We start from the raw sequence: 17,918 nt of genomic DNA on the forward strand, positions 1-17,918 counted from the left end.
AAAGCAACTTTTTTTCTCCCAGATTCACCACTTTAACCCTTAATTGGGCACTCATTGAAATACTTGCAAATTCCAAATTTCAACCCTAGAGAATATTGGAGGATATTACATACAGCCAGAATGTGTAAAAAAAAACATACGAAAATGATATTTTGAGAAAAAAGTTTACAAGATTAAAGTGGCAAATTTACGAGAAAAAAATTTGGAGATTTATGAGATTTAAAGTGGTGAATCTGGGAGAAAAAAGTTGCTTTTTTCCCACTTTTTTCTCGTAAATCTGCAACTTTTTTCGTGCAGATTTGCCACTTTAAATCTCTTAAATCTGCGACTTTTTTTCTTGCAGATTTGCCACTTTAATCTAGTAAATTTGCAACTTTTTTCTTGAAATATTACCTGAAGTTACTCATTTTAAATTCATGTAAAATCATGACCTGAAAAGTAACTAAAGCTGTCGGCTAAATGTGGTGGAGTAGAAGCATAAAGTTACATATGTGGAAATGCTCAAATAAAGTAACAGTACCACCTCAAAACTGTACTTAAGTACAATACTTAAATTTGGTTACATTTCACCACTGGCAGCTGGTTAGCATAGCTTAGCACAAAGACTGGAAATGGGAGGAAACGGCGAGCTTGGCAGCCACTAACAAGCACTCTAAAACTAAGAACAGTCAATATATTTTTCAGTAAAAACTGAAAACAGCCCATGCACAGCAAGAATTATCCTCTTGGTGCTAAGCTTGTGCAGGGTGAGTTCAATTAATCAAAAAATCTGAGCTCCAGCGCATACCAGGATTTTCAAATAGACATGAATCAATGCAGAGTTTGCTCTTTCCTCTTATTTTTAATATCATTAATCAAAAAACAGTCTATTTGAGTATAGTAGTGTTTGCTGGAATGTGGATTTAGAGGTAATATCTCATTTGTGTGACACGAACCAAAGTGTAAAAACAGTTTACTGAGGTTGTGTGTCTTTAAAGTTTTAAAGGTGCTAAATGTGGGTTTGTTTTTTGTTTTTTTAACCTTCAGACAGTTTCCAGTCTGTATGCAAAGAGTTTTTGCCTTGTATTGAGAATGCCAAGAAGAATATTTCCCAAAACTATTGCTTTAAAGGGAAAGTTCAACCCAAAATCAAAACTGCAGTCATGGAAAAAAATATTAGACCACCCTTGTTTTCTTCAATTTCTCGTTCATTTATATATCAGCTGATATCTAGACATTTTACATGGTGTTTGTGGTCAAATCATTCTAAAGAAAACCGTGGAAAATGGCTAGATATCTAACTCTAAATTAAACTCTTATGAGCTATTTTTGTTGTTGTCCATACAAATGTACCTTTAGTTGTACCAGGCATTCAAATGAACAAGAAATTGAAAACAAGGTTGATCTAAAAAAAAAAAAAATGTCCATGACTATATGTTTTCGTCTTGCCTGTAGTTATTTATCACTCGATTGCTTTGATAAAAGTTGCAGAGTTCCTTCTGCCTTCTCTTAAAAAAAAAAATGGAGCTAGACTGCTTGTGGTGCTCAGAGCGCCAAAACAAAACAAGATTTTTTAAAAGTGAACAGCATTGTCTCTTTCCAGAAATCATGACTTCTCTTCCAAAACAATCTAGATTGATAAACAGAATTACAAGTGAGAGAAAAGAATGTGTGTACTTTTGATTTTGGGGTTGATTGTCCCTTTAACCCTTTATCAGGCAAAGAACTATATTTGGTAACTTCAGGTAATATTTCGAGAAAAAAGTTGCAAATTTGCTGGATTAAAGTGGCAAATCTGCGTGAAAAAAGTCGCAGATTTATGAGAAAAAAGTGGGAAAAAAGCAATTTTTTTCTCCCACATTCACCACTTTAAATCTCATAAATCTGTGCAACTTTTTTCTCAAAATATTATTTTTGTATGTTTTTTTTTTTTTTACACATTCTGGCAGTTTGTAATATCCTCCAATATTCTCTAGGGTTGAAATTTGGAATTTGCAAGTATTTCAATGAGTGCCATATTAAGGGTTAAAGTGGTGAATCTGGGAGAAAAAGGTTACTTTTTTTTCCACTTTTTTCTCGTAAATCTGCAACTTTTTTCTTGCAGATTTGTCACTTTAAATCTCTTAAATCTGCAACTTTTTTTCTTGTAGATTTGCCACCTTAATCTAGTGAATTTGCCACTTTTTTGTAGTAAATCTGTGACTTTTTACGCACAGATTTGCCACTTTAAATCTCTTAAATCTGCGACTTTTTTTCTTGTAGATTTGCCACTTTAATCTAGTAAATTTGCAACTTTTTTCTCGAAATATTACCTGAAGTTACCAAATATAGTTCTTTGCCTGATAAAGGGGTTAAGGATGCCGGCTTTCCTGAACCTCTCAGTGTGTGTGAGTGTGTGAGTGTGTGTGTGTGTGTGTAAGTGTGTGTGTGTGTGAGTGAGTGTGTGTGTGTGTGGTGGTTGTGTGGAGAGGGGACGGGCTGTCGGGTTTAAATTAGATGCGAGAGGGGGGCCTTAAAAAAGAAAGAAAGGAACCAACCTGAACCGTTTTATTGAAACATGTTTCTACATCAAGTGTCATGAATCCTCATATGAAATGGGAGCAAGACGGTCACATTTTTAGCGGTGTTACAATATAAAACATGGTGCGCTGAAGTCATTATTATGATAGTAGACGTGAAGGGTTTTTACTTCAAAATGAAATATCTAATTTGGGAGAGGAGAATAAAAAAAAGTTTCAGATAGATCCGTTGTCAATGTCGGATAAATAACCTCAATTATTTGTTTTCTTTCAACAAAAAAAATCACCCGAAGGTTTAAATGGATATCTCATTTTTTGGAAAGAAACCCGTCATAAATACTTGAGTCAACAACAGTGTTGACGTGTCATTTTACCATACTCAGGATTTTACGATTACAGTGCTTTTACACCATATTGAAACCTCAGGTACAAAACTATTCAGGAACATGTTGTCAGTCTACTCAGTAATAATTATTGTGCTGTGTTTGTTGTGCATTTCTGATCTGTATTTGACATTACCAGTATGCCTTGACACAAAGACCTCATTTAAACCTCAGTTGCCCTCAGTTTTTTAATCTCTCATTCTACCTCAGTAACACAAAAGATCTCAAACAAAGTCACTCTCCACTCCCTCAGCAGCAGCACACACACACACACACACACACACACACACACACAGGTTCATGTGCAGATGTACAACACGGACAGGCAAAGGGTTTTCAGGTCTACACACAAACACTCAGACGTCACACTCCAGCAGAGGGTTTTTACTATCGGTGTACAAATAAAAGCATCATTTCATGTCATTTTCTTCAAAAAAAAACCTGTATTTGTTAAGAGCTGAAGTGAGACTTTGTTTTTTTTGTTTTTTTTTTGCTTTGGGGGAATAAAATGCAGCCAATAGTTTACAACAACTTGATAAAATACTTGCTTTTAAGGGTGTAGTTCTTTATGAAATACTTGTATTTTGGGGGGGTCGGTTACTCCTTTCTCATTTTTACTACATCGATGTATTTTCTGATTCTTACACTGTAAATTGTATGTGTGACTCTTAATATGTGTGTGTTGTTTTTTTGTTTTTTTTTTAAAGAAAGGGCAGACAAATAAACAACAAGGTGCTGAAATGCATGACAGTTACGGGAAACAACGAGACAGCAGATACAGAAACACTGCAGCTTTTCTTTACCAATTTATGAAAGAAAAAGGACTGAGGAGAAAGTTATTTCTTCTTTTACTATTTGGCTATTAGGACCGGACTTTTACCCTAAACTTTGACCTTCTTTGTGGGTAAATTTAACAAGAACAACATGCTGGCTTGTAGTAAACCGCCCTGGCATGTTTGGAATACTACATTTGACATGCTATGTATTTGTACATACTTAATCTTCTTTTCTTGAATACTATCAACAGTCCTGTAGTATAGAAATGAGAACACACCCTTTGGCTCTTAATACACACAGGTGTTGTTTCTGTGATGTCACCTGTTGGTTTCTACAGTCAATGCAAACAAACATATTCTGTCATGAAACCATGCAGCTATTTTTGGTTTTATTTGGCCAGTTTTTAAGCGTTTGTGAGACTTCTGCTGGCAGTCTAACACAATGGAAATAAGGGAAGTCCGTTTGTCGTCACACTACTGTGCTCATGGTGTTCAAAACCACTAGAGGTTAAGTGGAAAAACCCCACACTCCAGGGTTAACTCATTTTTTAAGTACATTTTATCTGTATCGAATCAGTAATAACTCAGATACAAGTAGAATTCTATTGGTTTTATGAGGGATTTTACACAAATTACCAAAAATGAAGAGGTTTCCAGCCTCCAGTCTGTTTTTACAAAAACCCATTTTGAGACCTTGTTTCACTTAAACTGACACTTTAACATCCCCAGTTTCAGTCCCTGTGTCATAAAAATATGTGATAGGCATTTATAAAGGTTGTCACGATTCTCTTAATCCAAATTAGACTTTTAATTTTAAATTTTTATTTTCTTGACACTGACAGCTACACTGCAAAAAAAAAGAAAAGTTGGGTGAACTCAAAATTTCGAGGCAACAAACTTTGATAAAATTCTAAGTTGGACAATTAAACTAAATATTTTAAGTTTTGTTTTTGAGTTTGCTCAACTCTGAATTTCTCTGGCACGATTGTAACGCCGCTATGAAATGTCAGCTAATGTTGTGACCACAATTTTGAGTTAGCATTGATACGCTAATGGCTACTCTTGTAGCTGTAACAAGCAGCGCCGCTAGCGTCAGTTAGCCGCTAGCATCAGTTAGTCCCTAGCTTCAGTTAGCCGCTAGCATCAGTTAGTCCCTAGCTTCAGTTAGCCGCTAGCATCAGTTAGCCACTAGCTTCAGTTAGCCGCTAGCGTCAGTTAGTCGCTAGCATCAGTTAGCCGCTAGCTTTCGCTAATGACCGAATTTCACAACAAAGAAATAAGAGTTATCAGAACTATTGTCCCTTGTTGTGAACCCCAACTTAAAGATATAAGTAACAACAACTCACCAACTTGTTTTTGAGCAGACAACTGGCTTCCTTTGTTGTGATAACTTACATTATAGCCCTAAATGTCAATAATTTATATTTCCAAGTTTTACCAAATTAAATCGCTGTTTTAGGCCAAAAAATACAAGTTGGCTTTTTTGCAGTGTACGCCATATTGCTCGTAAAAATATCAACAGATGATTAGTTTCATGACACCTATAATTCATATTTTCAAATAAATCTTCAAAATACAATCACAGTACTTTATTATAAAATGTGTCACACCAAGGCCATGTTGTCAAATTTTTGATTCTGATGACCCAACTTTTTATTTGAATTAAAAGCTCATTTCAATAAATTTTCAATTCAGAAGTGAAATTGTGACACCCCTAACATTTCCACAACATGAACTACATACTTCCTCATTTTTTTTTATTACATGACTTGAATATCAGCCCTCATTTACTCTATGTATCAAGCGTTTCTTTCTACTAAAAAAGGGCTTTTTTAAAATCTCTTATGATATGTTGTATCCCAATACTTTCATGTATTTCAACACTGTTGACAAAATTGCTACCAGAGGAGCTTAATTCATAATAGACAGGTATGTTTTCTTGTTCAACTGCATTGACTTTACTCTGCCCTCTGGACTACCTCTGAAAACTAACAAGCCTGGGACGTCTCTGAGGAAACGGTTAGTTTTTAGTATCTGACCTTTTTCCTGTCAGAGCTGCAGGCGACATGGATCATGAAATGTTGAACTAACTGTCAAACTAGTGCTGTTGTAGTCCACTCATCTCATCTCACTACATGAAAGGTGCCTCTATATTAACTACAGCTGGGTCAATGTTTATTTTACACGAGCTGCGTCTGGATATTTACTCTGTACGGGGACAACGTTGTTCTGTGATCTTACTGGTAGTGATTTAGTTCCATACATTACTTGATCCATTTTCAACTGTTGAAAAGTTGAAGTGTAACTTGAGAAATCATCTTTTATGCCTTACTTTTAACACCATTTTGTAGTTATGTTATTGACGTGTCCTCATCCACTTCATTAATACAACTCACAAACCTGTGATATGTATTTTGTTACGTTTCTTTGCCATGTGATTTGTGTTATTCTGCTTCTTTAACGCTTATCAATAAAATACCACACCTATCGACTCTCTTTTGTTGTCGATTTTGTACAATAAAACCCTCTTTTTTTTTTTTCCTCTCAAAGTGGTTCAAATAGTTTTAATGTATACAGACAGAAACAATCCTTCATTGCTCAATAAAGAAGAAACGAAACGGAGAGAGACGGTCACTCTCCAGGGTTAACTCATTTTTTAAGTACATTTTATCTGTATCGAATCAGTAATAACTCAAATACAAGTAGAATTATATTGGTTTTATGAGGGATTTTATACAAATTACCAAAAATGAAGAGGTTTCCAGCCTCCAGTCTGTTTTTACAAAAACCCATTTTGAGACCTTGTTGCTCAGGATTTCACTTAAACTGACAGACGGCCTGTTGGAAACACTTTAACATCCCCAGTTTCAGTCCCTGTGTCATAACAAATGTGATAGGCATTTATAAAGGTTGTCACGATTCTCCAAATCCAAATTAGACTTTTGATTTTAAATTTTTATTTTCTTGACACTGACAGCTACACTGCAAAAAAAGAAAAGTTGGGTGAACTCAAAATTTCGAGGCAACAAACTTCGATAAGATTTTAAGTTGGACAATTAAACAAAATATTTTAAGTTTTGTTTTTGAGTTTGCTCAACTCTGAATTTCTCTGGCACGATTGTAACGCCGCTATGAAATGTCAGCTAATGTTGTGACCACAATTTTGAGTTAGCATTGATACGCTAATGGCTACTCTTGTAGCTGTAACAAGCAGCGCCGCTAGCATCAGTTAGTCGCTAGCCTCAGTTAGCCGCTAGCGTCAGTTAGCCGCTAGCGTCAGTTAGTTTCTCTGGCACGATTGTAACGCCGCTATGAAATGTCAGCTAATGTTGCGACCACAATTTTGAGTTAGCATATCAAGAAAATACCACACCTATCGACTCTCTTTTGTTGTCGATTTTGTACAATAAAACCCTCTTTTTTTTCCTCTCAAAGTGGTTTAAATAGTTTTAATGTATACAGACAGAAACAATCCTTCATTGCTCAATAAAGAAGAAACAAAACGGAGAAAGAGACGGTTCACTTAAGGATGGTAACACATCCAGAGTTCAAGCTTATCAGAGACGAAAAAAGACCACAAAATCGGTAAAACACAGATTTACACTTCTCCCTTTTTATCAAACATGGAAGTAGATACTGAAGCTCAGAAGAACTTCACTGACAAGCTACCAAACAGTTTAACAGCAATGACAAGATGTGATTCGAGAAAAGTGCATCACATTTGTGCGCCAAATGATAACAGTGCAAGATCCTACGTGATGCTCCCGGTACGCTCCCTTATCATACATGCAAAAACACTTCACGTTCTGTGTTGTATTGATGAAAATCTGTACCGACACTCCACACGGTCCCAAAAACAGTCCCTTTGTCCCCTTTATTTTCTGCGAGACAGTCTGTCTGTGGACCTCTCAGACTGGAGTCGGCTAATGGAAGAGAGCTTTAGCTTCTGTTAAGCGTTGAGAGCTTTGGCTACATCTGTGAAGACCAGACGACTCGGCCGCTGCGTGGTCCCCTGGGAGGTGGTGAGGGTCTGCAGGACGGGAGAAAACTGTTAGTGGCTAAGATCCCATATGGGGGGTGGTGGTTCTACACAGGGGCCTCCAGGGGCCACTGCCCCTGTGGAGAAGCCTTTGGCCCCTGCTGTGGCCCCGGTGTCAAATTAATAATAAAATGATCAATTTATAACGATGAACAATGGAACAATTCTGACCTTTTTTTTGTTCAAACAATATCTCATTGTACACAAAAGAAACCCATATATATATATATATATGTATGTATGCCAGAACTTTGAAATAATCACCAAAAAAAAGACACAAAATGACCAAAAAAAGACACAAAATTACCAAAAAAGACACACAAAATTACCAAAAAACACACAAAATTACCAAAAAAAGACACAAAATTACCAAACAAAGACACAAATTATTTAAAAAAGACACAGAATTACCAAAAAGAGACATTACCAAAAAAAAAGACACAAAATTACTAAAAAAAGACACAAAATTATTAAAAAAGACAGAATTACCAAAAAGACACAACATTACAAAAAAAGACACAAAATTACCAAAAAAGACACAAAATTACCAAAAAAGAGACACAAAATTACCCAAAAAAGACACAAAATTACCAAAGACACAAATTATTTAAAAAAGACACAGAATTACCCAAAAAAGACACAACATTACCAAAAAAAGGACAAAATTACAAAAAAAAAAGACACAAAATTATCAAAAAAGACACAGAATTACCAAAAAAATACATACAATTACTAAAAAAAACTTCAGGTTTTAGGGGGTTATTTTAAAATCGGCCAAAGGTTTTGCAGGTATTTTTTCCAGGCGTTTTAGGTCAAAATGGGTTAAAGTGTTTAGTGAAGGGAGAAGAAGGAAAGGATGAAAGGTAACATGGATGTATATTCAAAGGTAAAGGCTGAGCCGGATGTTGTTTCCTATGTTAGCATATACTTTAATATAGATTAGTTGACATGAAATGACATCAACCTACTAGATTTTGTTCGAGATACTGATATGATGAAAGATTAAGGACTGTTGGGAAAGAACAGGTTTAGAGAGATGGTTCAACAGACACTCAGGTGATACTTTACCACGTTTGCCTTTTACCATTATGCCATGGTCAAAACTTAAAAGAAATCAAAGAAAATAAAGATAAATTATGACAGAAAAAACATTTTCTGAGTTACAGCAAGGAACAAAATAAACTGGCATATGACAACAAATATGCAACATCAGCAAGATTGGAACCATTTTCTGGATTGATGGAATATGAAAAATGGGGTAACGCTTTATAATAAGGTCCTTAATAACCATTAATTAACAAGTAATGAGGCATTGTTCTCGCTTTAGATCCGGTAGATGCAAAAAGCATAGTTAACTTATAGTTAACTTATAATAGATGAGCAATAAAGTATATTTTAATATCAATAAGCAAACAAAATAAGATTAATAAAGGCATGGCAAAGACATAATGGGTGGGTCATGGGTGTTTGTAATGCCATTATTAACACTTATATAAGCTTATAAACACACAATAATGTTAATAAGCATCTTGTAAGGACTTACAAGGGCCTTATTACTTGTTAATTAATGGTTATTACAAGGACCTTAATATTATCTCACAGTTCAGATCATACAAACTCAGTTGATACGACGGATTTTGGACAATTTAAAATTACCAAAAAAAAGACACAAAATAACCCAAAAAGGAAACAAAATGACCAAAAAAAGACACAAAATTACTTAAAAAAAGACACAAAATGACCCAAAAAACACACAAAATGACCCAAAAAGACACAAATTGACCACAAAATGATCAAAAAAAGACACAAAATGACCAAAAAAGACACAAAATGACCAAAAAAGTCTCAAAATGGCCCAAAAAAGACGCAAAATGACCAAAATAGACACAAAATGACCAAAAAAAGACACAAAATGACCCAAAAAGGAAACAAAATGACCAAAAAAAGACACAAAATTACTTTAAAAAAAGACACAAAATGACCCAAACAGGAAACAAAATGACCAAAAAAAAGACACAAAATGACCAAAAAAGACACAAATTTACTAAAAAAAACAAACAAAAAATGACTAAAAAAAGACATTAAATGACCAAAAAGACTTTAACACAGTGGAGACAGAGCTGACTGCCAAAATGATTTGGCGACCCCCAGAAATCATCTCGCGACCCCAATTGGGGTCGGGACCCCAAGGTTGAGAATAGCTGATTACAAGGACCTTAATATAAAGCGTTACCAAATATGGTCATCATGGTTTTTGTGAGTGGCAGCAGAGCAGACAGTGGGGGCGGTACCTTGGCGTTGGGGCCCGTCAGGCTGCCGTCCCGGCCGTGGTCCAGCAGCTCCTGTTCCAGCAGGTCGTCTTGTTCTTCAGCCGGGTCGAAGTTGTACATGGGCATGAGCTGGTGCCTCAGCTTCTCCAACCTGCAGGAGGACCAGAGTCCAGAGGTGAGGACCAATCAGGATTTGTTCAAACAATATCTCATTGTACACAAAAGGGACTCAAATCGACCACAAAAAGACACAAATTGACCGAAAAAGACACAAAATGACCAAAAAAGACTCAAAATGGCCCAAAAAGACACAAAATTACCAAAAAAAGACACAAAATTAGTCAAAAAGGAAACAAAATGAACAAAAAAAGACACAAAATTACTTAAAAAAGACACAAAATGACCCAAAAAGGAAACAAAATGACCAAAAAAAGACACAAAATGACCCAAAAAGGAAACAAAATGATGGGACCCAGAATGTGCACATTGGATGATAGTCTAATTGTGCAATAAAAGCTTGTGTATATATATATAAAAAAACATTGATGATTATCACTGTGCTGCACTTTCAAAATAAAATAAAAAATTATGCACAAAAATGAGAAATGTCATTGTCGTACAAAAATAATTGTTATTGTTAGTAAGTCTCATTGTTTCAATCAACCTTTTTGTATCTTCCAAATATACTTCAATGAGATTTTTAAAAAAAAAAGCTAATGCCTATTACAGACATGTCCATATCTATCAGTATCAGTCTTATTTTCTTACATGTGCAGGTATGAGAATATATAGTCCAGAAAATGGTGTTTGGGTTGATGTAGAACTGTTGCAACTGTTTTTTGTTCTTTTGATTTATTTATTTTTTCATTTAAATTGCCGGCAATTAACTGAAACTGTTAACAGAGAACCATTTAAAATGAAACTACATGGCACTTGGTTTCTGGTGATAAAAAAAAAGTTATAATTAAAATTAGAAAAACTGCAAAGAGCAATGTCTCTTTATTCTTTAGTCTCTGTCTTCTTTATTTTAACTGTACACAGAGAATTTAGCTATTGATTTAACTTCAACAAACCTCAAGAAATCAGACTTCTGAGGACCTTTAAATATTCATATCGGTGCACAATCATCATAGAAAGGTCTTTTTCGTTACATCAGCTGCCATTTATTCCAGCTTTTTAAGCTTTTTTTGACATTGCCACAATATAACAAAATACAACAACTTAATACTGCTAGATTTGCTCAATCGATATGATGTTTTAGTGATGAAAATGTTTAACAAACTTGCAAATAATCGAATTACTGAAACCAGTTGGCTGTTTGTGAGATCAGCAAAACATTTTTGTTTTAAACTTACCGCTTCCGTTTCCGAATATACAGCATCTAGGATGGAGAAAGAAAAGATATAATGAGAAGGAAAAACAAGCAGTTCGCCAAGACGAATTAACATGAACTTAAACATGATATTGGTCTCAGATTCTGATAGGTCAAGAGACTCTAGTGCATTCAGAGAAAAATCATTTCTCTTTATTATTCGTTATTGGTACTCGATAGCTATTAAATATCGACTGAAATAACCCAGTATAGACACACCAGTGAAACAATAACTGAATTTGATTAATTACTTTTGACACCAAGATCTAGGAAAAAAACGACAATTTGTATGGTTTTACTAGCAGCCAATCACCACCGTGTCTTCAAAATAATGCAGCATGTGTCACAATCAGTGTCACTTTATATTATATTAATACTTTGGCAAATCTGTGCGAAAAAAGACGCAGATTTACGAGAAAAAAGTGGGAAAAAAACTACTTTTTTCTCCCAGATTCACCACTTTAACGCTTAATAGGACACTCATTGAAATACTTGCAAATTCCAAATTTCAACCCTAGAGAATATTGGAGGATATTACATACAGCCAGAATGTGTAAAAAAAATATTTTGAGAAAAAAGTTTATGAGATTAAAGTGGCAAATCTACAAGAAAAAAATGTGCAGATTTAAGCGATTTAAAGTGTGAAAAAAGCAACTTTTTTCTCCCAGATTCACCACTTTAAATCTCATAAATCTGTGCAACTTTTTTCTCAAAATATTATTTTCGTATGTTTTTTTTTTTTTTTTTTTACACATTCTGGCAGTATGTAATATCCTCCAATATTCTCTAGGATTGAAGTTTGGAATTTGCAAGTATTTCAATGAGTGTCCTATTAAGGGTTAAAGTGGTGAATCTGGGAGAAAAAAGTTGCTTTTTTCACACTTTTTTCTCATAAATCTGCGACTTTTTTTTGATTTGCCACTTTAATCTAGTAAATTTGCAACTTTTTCCTCAAAATATTACCTGAAGTTATAGTTCTTTGCCTGATAAAGGGTTAAAAATCTCCAATTATTGCTCTTTTTCCCTCATTTTGTTTCGGCCATTCCATTCACTTCAATGCAAAATTTTGGGCAGTTTTTCGCGACTTACGTCATATTTTGATATATAATTTGTCCTGCAACTCATCAAGTTGTAGGACTAGTAGCGGGACGAAATTGCGTCCAGAAGAGGAAGAAGAAGAAATCCACAGTATAACAGTAGTGCTATTGCTGTATGGGCCATAATTACTTACAATTGCCACTGCCAAGCCAATGACGGTGATGATGCCGAAGGGTAGGAGCACCATTCCCATCCCCGAGCCCTCGACCACGGCCCCTGGAAACGTGGTGGCGTTGGAGCTGGTCTCGTTCGCTGTCGTTATGGTAACAGTCATTAAAGTCGTCCTGGAGGTGACATTCTCTCTGGCGCTCTTGCTCGTGGAGAGGAAGGGGATTGCGGTGGCCGTGGCAGTTGTGGAGAGAAAACTTGTAGTTGTCTTAGCTGCAGCAGTTACAGCCATGGTCAGGGGCAACAGTTTCAACCAAAGGGGGATTTTAGACGTGTGTGTGGATGCTGTGGAGTCCCTCAGCCTCTAGTGCGTCTCATGGTGGACACAGCTGTCTTCCCTCTGGTTTGAGGTCTGCAGAGGCCTTGATGATGCTTTCAAATCAAACCTAAAGCTAAAACAAAAAGGATGTTATAAATAAAGGTACTCAACTCAGTGCTTATGGTCCTGCAGGAATATACAAAAGTTCTGGCACATGGTGGGGAGGGAGATTAATAAATAGGATTTTATCTCAGAATCTGCTATCAAATGGCTTTATTGTTGATAAATATGAGAAGAAATTGTACAAATTGTTAACTTTCTGTGCTAGAAAATGTATTCTCTTAAACTGGATAAGAGATAAAGCTTCCTCTAGAACAACTATTCTCAACCTTGGGGTCGGGACCCCAATTGGGGTCTTTTTCTCTCATCATTTTGAGAGAATCATTTTGTGTCTTTTTTGGTCATTTTGTGTCTCTTTTTGATCATTTTGTGGTCAATTTGTGTCTTTTTTGGTCATTTTGTGTCTTTTTTTGATCATTTTGTGGTCAATTTGTGTCTTTTTTGGTCATTTTTTTTCCTTTTTTGGTCTTTTTGTGGGGTTTTTTTTAGTCATTTTGTGTCTTTTTGGTAATTTTGTTTCTTTTTTTGGTCATTTTGTGTCTTTTTTTTAATCATTTTGTGGTTATTTTGTGGTCATTTTGTTTCCTTTTTTTGGTCTTTTTGTGGGTTTTTTTAGTCATTTTGTGTCTTTTTGGTAATTTTGTTTCTTTTATTGGTCATTTTGTGTCTTTTTTGGTCATTTTGTGTCTTTTTTGATCATTTTGTGGTTATTTTGTCTTTTTTGGTCATTTAGTTTCCTTTTTTTGGTCTTTTTGTGGGGTTTTTTTAGTCATTTTGTGTCTTTTTGGTAATTTTGCGTCTTTTTTGGTCAATTTGTGTCTTTTTTGGTCATTTTGTGTCTTCTCTGGTCATTTTGTATCTTTTTTGGTCATTTTGTTTCCTTTTTTTGGTCATTTTGTTTCTTTTTTGGGTGATCCGAACTGTGTGTGTGAGATTGTGTTCAGTGAGCGGGGGTCGCGGACAACATGCATGTTAAATTGGGGGTCGCGACTCAAAAAGGTTGAGAATAGCTGCTCTAGAACACAATGGCATAAGGTTATAATATATAACTTATAAATATACTATCTGACATGTATGCTGTTTGATAAAGATGACATTTTTCATAGAATATGGGACCTTTTATGTTATACATTGGTATGAATATTTCAACCATATTTACACGAGGATTTATATATTTATTTATTTTTTGATTTACATAGGACTGGAACATGTGGGGCGCTTAACTGTCATTTATTTTTGTATCTATATAATTTCTGAATCATCTGCCTATATGTTTTTTTTCTTCTCTGTGTCTGTGAGCCGAGTTGTAGTGTAGTATAGCCCAGAGTGGGTTTTTTATTTTTTTATTTTATTTTTATATATTCTATGTTATTTGTTTGTTTGTTCTTTGTGTTTGTTTGTTTTTCAATCAATAAACATATTGTTTAAAAAAATAAATAAATAAAGGTACTCATTTTAACTTTATATGTCATATAAAGAAATGCATTGTACATAATAGAATTTAACTGCAACCAAAATGCTGAAATATAATTTCAAACTTGCTTCTGTACACTGATTATTTTAAGGCGTATAAGTCGTATAATCAATTTTTATTTTCAGTTACGATTTTATCCTACAGTATTTTTCCTTATTCTATTTCACAATTATGCTCTCTTTACGGACTGGAATCGGTTGAATATAGTTGAAAATGTAACACATATGATTGGAATTTTCACGTACTTGTGGCAACATTTTTTTGTCTTTTCTTGTTTGTTTAATTTATTATTTTGACATATAGTATGTTAGTTGTTTTCAGTAGCTTGTGGCAGTATAGTACAAAAAATATCAAATTTATTTTAAGTTATTTAGTAGCTTGTTTATTTAAATGTATACATATGTAAATGTTACTTATTTTATTGTTTTTTTAATCCATTTGTTTCCATTAACTATTTCCAGATGAATTATATAAAAATTTCAAGAAAATCCACTGCTAAAAAGTTAAAAATTCAATAATTTTGAATAGTTTCTTGTGGCAGTACACAATGTTTTTTTAATCTAATTTATTATTGTTATATATTGTATGTTTAGTTGTGGACATGCACTAATGTTACAACACAGTTAATGGGTTTTTTTTTTTTCAAATGTCTTTTTAGTTATTTTTATAGATTATTTATTAAAATCTATACATATTGAAATATCACTTGTCATTTTTTACATTGATTTTTATTTCTTTTTTAAGATTAATTACATTTAAACTTAAGAAAATCCACTGTTATCAAATATAATTTGTGTTATTTATAAGATTATTTAGTAAAAGGTATACATATTTATACAGTATATTACTTGTTTTTATTTTTTTCTTTCATTTCTAATTTTGCTTTTAGGATGAATTACATTTAAAAAATTCAAGAAAAAGTTTAAAAGTTCAATAAATACATGTTATTCAGGTTAAAAAAACGAAACGTGTGATCTCATTATTGACGAAAATAATCGTGAAAATTATTTTTTTCATAATTTCTTTCTTTCAAAATTATTTTTATTGGATTTTCCTTGGATGCATAATTATATCAGCTGTCAGAGCACACATCAGTTTATCCAATACATCCATAGACTAGGCAAGTAAAAAATAAATTAAATTAAATTAAAAAAATAAAATTTAAATAAATTAAAACACCAAAGTTATAGTAAAAAAATACAAAAACAAAACAAATAGAAAAAACTAAAACAAATAAATGAATGAAGATAAACACATAAGAGAAAATTATAAAATAAAAAAATAGAAAAATAAATAAATAATAATAAAAAAATTGAATAAGAGGAAGGTAAGACACAATTTTTTTCATAATTGAATTGTCTCAATAAATCTCTGTGTCGAAAACATTCACACGTTTCAGTCTTGGCACGCTTCAGCCTCGATCTCAGTCAGCCATGGCTGGTGGTGCCAGCAGGTTGTGGTAGGTGTTTCTGGGCAGGATGTGGGTAGAAAGGCACAGGAGGAGGAAAGTGGCAGAACAAACTTGATAAAACTCAGAGAGGAATACAAACCACTCAAACTGTAACGTCGCTGTTAGGAAATGTGTTGGCAGCTCGTTCAAAAAATGTCAAAATCAAACTTACTCCCACGCGCACAAAAACACACACAGCTTCCATAAATACCCACTGCATCCAAAACACTCGGTGCATATACCTCCCACTCACACTCACACACACACACACACACACACACAAACTCTCTGCACACATCCCATTAGAGCAGTAGTTCTCAACCTTTTTGAGTCGCGACCCCCAATTTAAACATGTATGTTGTCCGTGACCCCCACTCACTGAACACAATCTCACACACACAGTTCAGCTCACCCGAAAAAGAAACAAAATGACCAAAAAAGACACAAATTGACCACAAAATGACCAAAAAAAGATCCAAAAAGACACAAAATTACAAAAAAAGACACAAAATGACCCAAAAAAGAAACAAAATTACCAAAATGACACAAAATTACTAAAAAAAGGAAACAAAATGACCAAAAAAGACACAAAATGACTAAAAAAAGACACAAAATGACCCAAAAAAGAAACAAAATTACCAAAATGACTAAAAAAAGGAAACAAAATGACCAAAAAAAGACACAAAATGACTAAAAAAAGACACAAAATGACCCAAAAAAGAAACAAAATTACCAAAATGACTAAAAAAAGGAAACAAAATGACCAAAAAAGACACAAACTGACTAAAAAAAGACACAAAATGACCAAAAAAAGACACAAAATGACACAAAATGACCAAAAAAGACACAAAGTGACAAAAAAAAGACACAAAATGACCAAAAAAAAGACACAAAATGACCAAAAAAAGACACAAAATTACCAAAAGGAAACAAAATGACTAAAAAAAGGAAACAAAATGACCAAAAAAAGACACAAATTGACCACAAAATGACCCAAAAAGACACAAAACGACCAAAAAAAGACACAAAATGACCCAAAAAAGAAACAAAATTACCAAAATGACACAAAATGACTAAAAAAAGGAAACAAAATGACCAAAAAAGACACAAATTGACCACAAAATGATCAAAAAAACACACAAAATGACAAAAAAAAGACATTAAGTGACCAAAAAGACTAAAACACATTAACACATGAACACTTTAACACAGTGGAGACAGAGCTGACTTCCAGAATGATTTGGCGACCCCCAGAAATCATCTCGCGACCCCAATTTGGGGTCCCGACCCCAAGGTTGAGAATAGCTGCATTAGAGAGCAGAGCAGTGCATCCTTTAAGATTTACACATCATGAGTTTTAAAATATTCCCCTCTGAAGCTGAAAATAGACACATGATCCATTCCTCTGTTCTTGGTGCATCCTGTCTGCTGCTTGTGCCCTTAATGAGGAACATGTGCAGCTTTCAGCAAACAACCAATGAAAACCCAGAGCTGCGTGCAGTCACTGCTGTTGTCTAGGTAATGCTGCACTCACAACAGGACAGACATCTTTGTTTGAATCATGTTTTTGTGACTGATCATGTTATTTTTAGTCGAGATGCAAACTGAGCTGAGCCTCTAATCCTGACAACGTGACCAGCTCCTCCTCCTCCTCCTCCTCCATGACTCCTCTCAGATTAGACATGCACACGTACCTTAACATGCATCATGCATGACTCCAGGGGAGATCATCTGCGGCAGGCCGGCCGGGGTTAGCTACAGAGGGGGAAATTTTCATTGGAAGAGGCAGCATTTCCTCCAGCGGCTGCCCCTCCTCCTCCTCCTCCTCCTCCTCCTCCTCCTCCTCCTCTGCTGCTGCTGCTTCCCCCTTTAGCAATGCAGGTACAGCACAGGCTGTTTACACTGACAAAAGAGCCATTTTTCTGTGAAGATGGCCTCCTCACAGCAGGGTAACCCTATCCCAGCAGATCCCCAGTCCGTTCTCCGGTGTCCTCCTCCTCGGGTCTGCTCC

General features: G+C 34.7%; 1 protein-coding gene across 3 annotated transcripts; it reads right to left on the reverse strand.

Moving 5' to 3' along the window:
* Window positions 1–7,086: 7,086 nt before the first annotated feature.
* On the reverse strand, window positions 7,087–17,918 carry si:ch211-161c3.5 (uncharacterized protein C3orf18). 3 transcript variants are annotated; one of them, XM_059328812.1, is made up of 6 exons: window positions 17,602–17,918; window positions 12,570–12,996; window positions 11,322–11,347; window positions 9,988–10,117; window positions 8,765–8,799; window positions 7,087–7,687 (listed from the first exon to the last, which is right to left on the reverse strand). In XM_059328812.1, the coding sequence occupies exons 2-5, from the start codon at window positions 12,834–12,836 to the stop codon at window positions 8,794–8,796; spliced, it is 429 nt and encodes a 142-aa protein (XP_059184795.1). In that variant the 5' UTR covers window positions 12,837–12,996; window positions 17,602–17,918; the 3' UTR covers window positions 7,087–7,687; window positions 8,765–8,793. The 3 variants fall into 3 exon arrangements, with proteins under 3 accessions (XP_059184795.1, XP_059184794.1, XP_059184796.1); XM_059328813.1 differs by having other exon boundaries at window positions 7,636–7,687; window positions 8,781–8,799; XM_059328811.1 differs by lacking the exon at window positions 8,765–8,799.

The sequence above is a fragment of the Centropristis striata genome, chromosome 3 (genome assembly GCF_030273125.1).
Source record: "Centropristis striata isolate RG_2023a ecotype Rhode Island chromosome 3, C.striata_1.0, whole genome shotgun sequence".
Taxonomy (NCBI): domain Eukaryota; kingdom Metazoa; phylum Chordata; class Actinopteri; order Perciformes; family Serranidae; genus Centropristis; species Centropristis striata.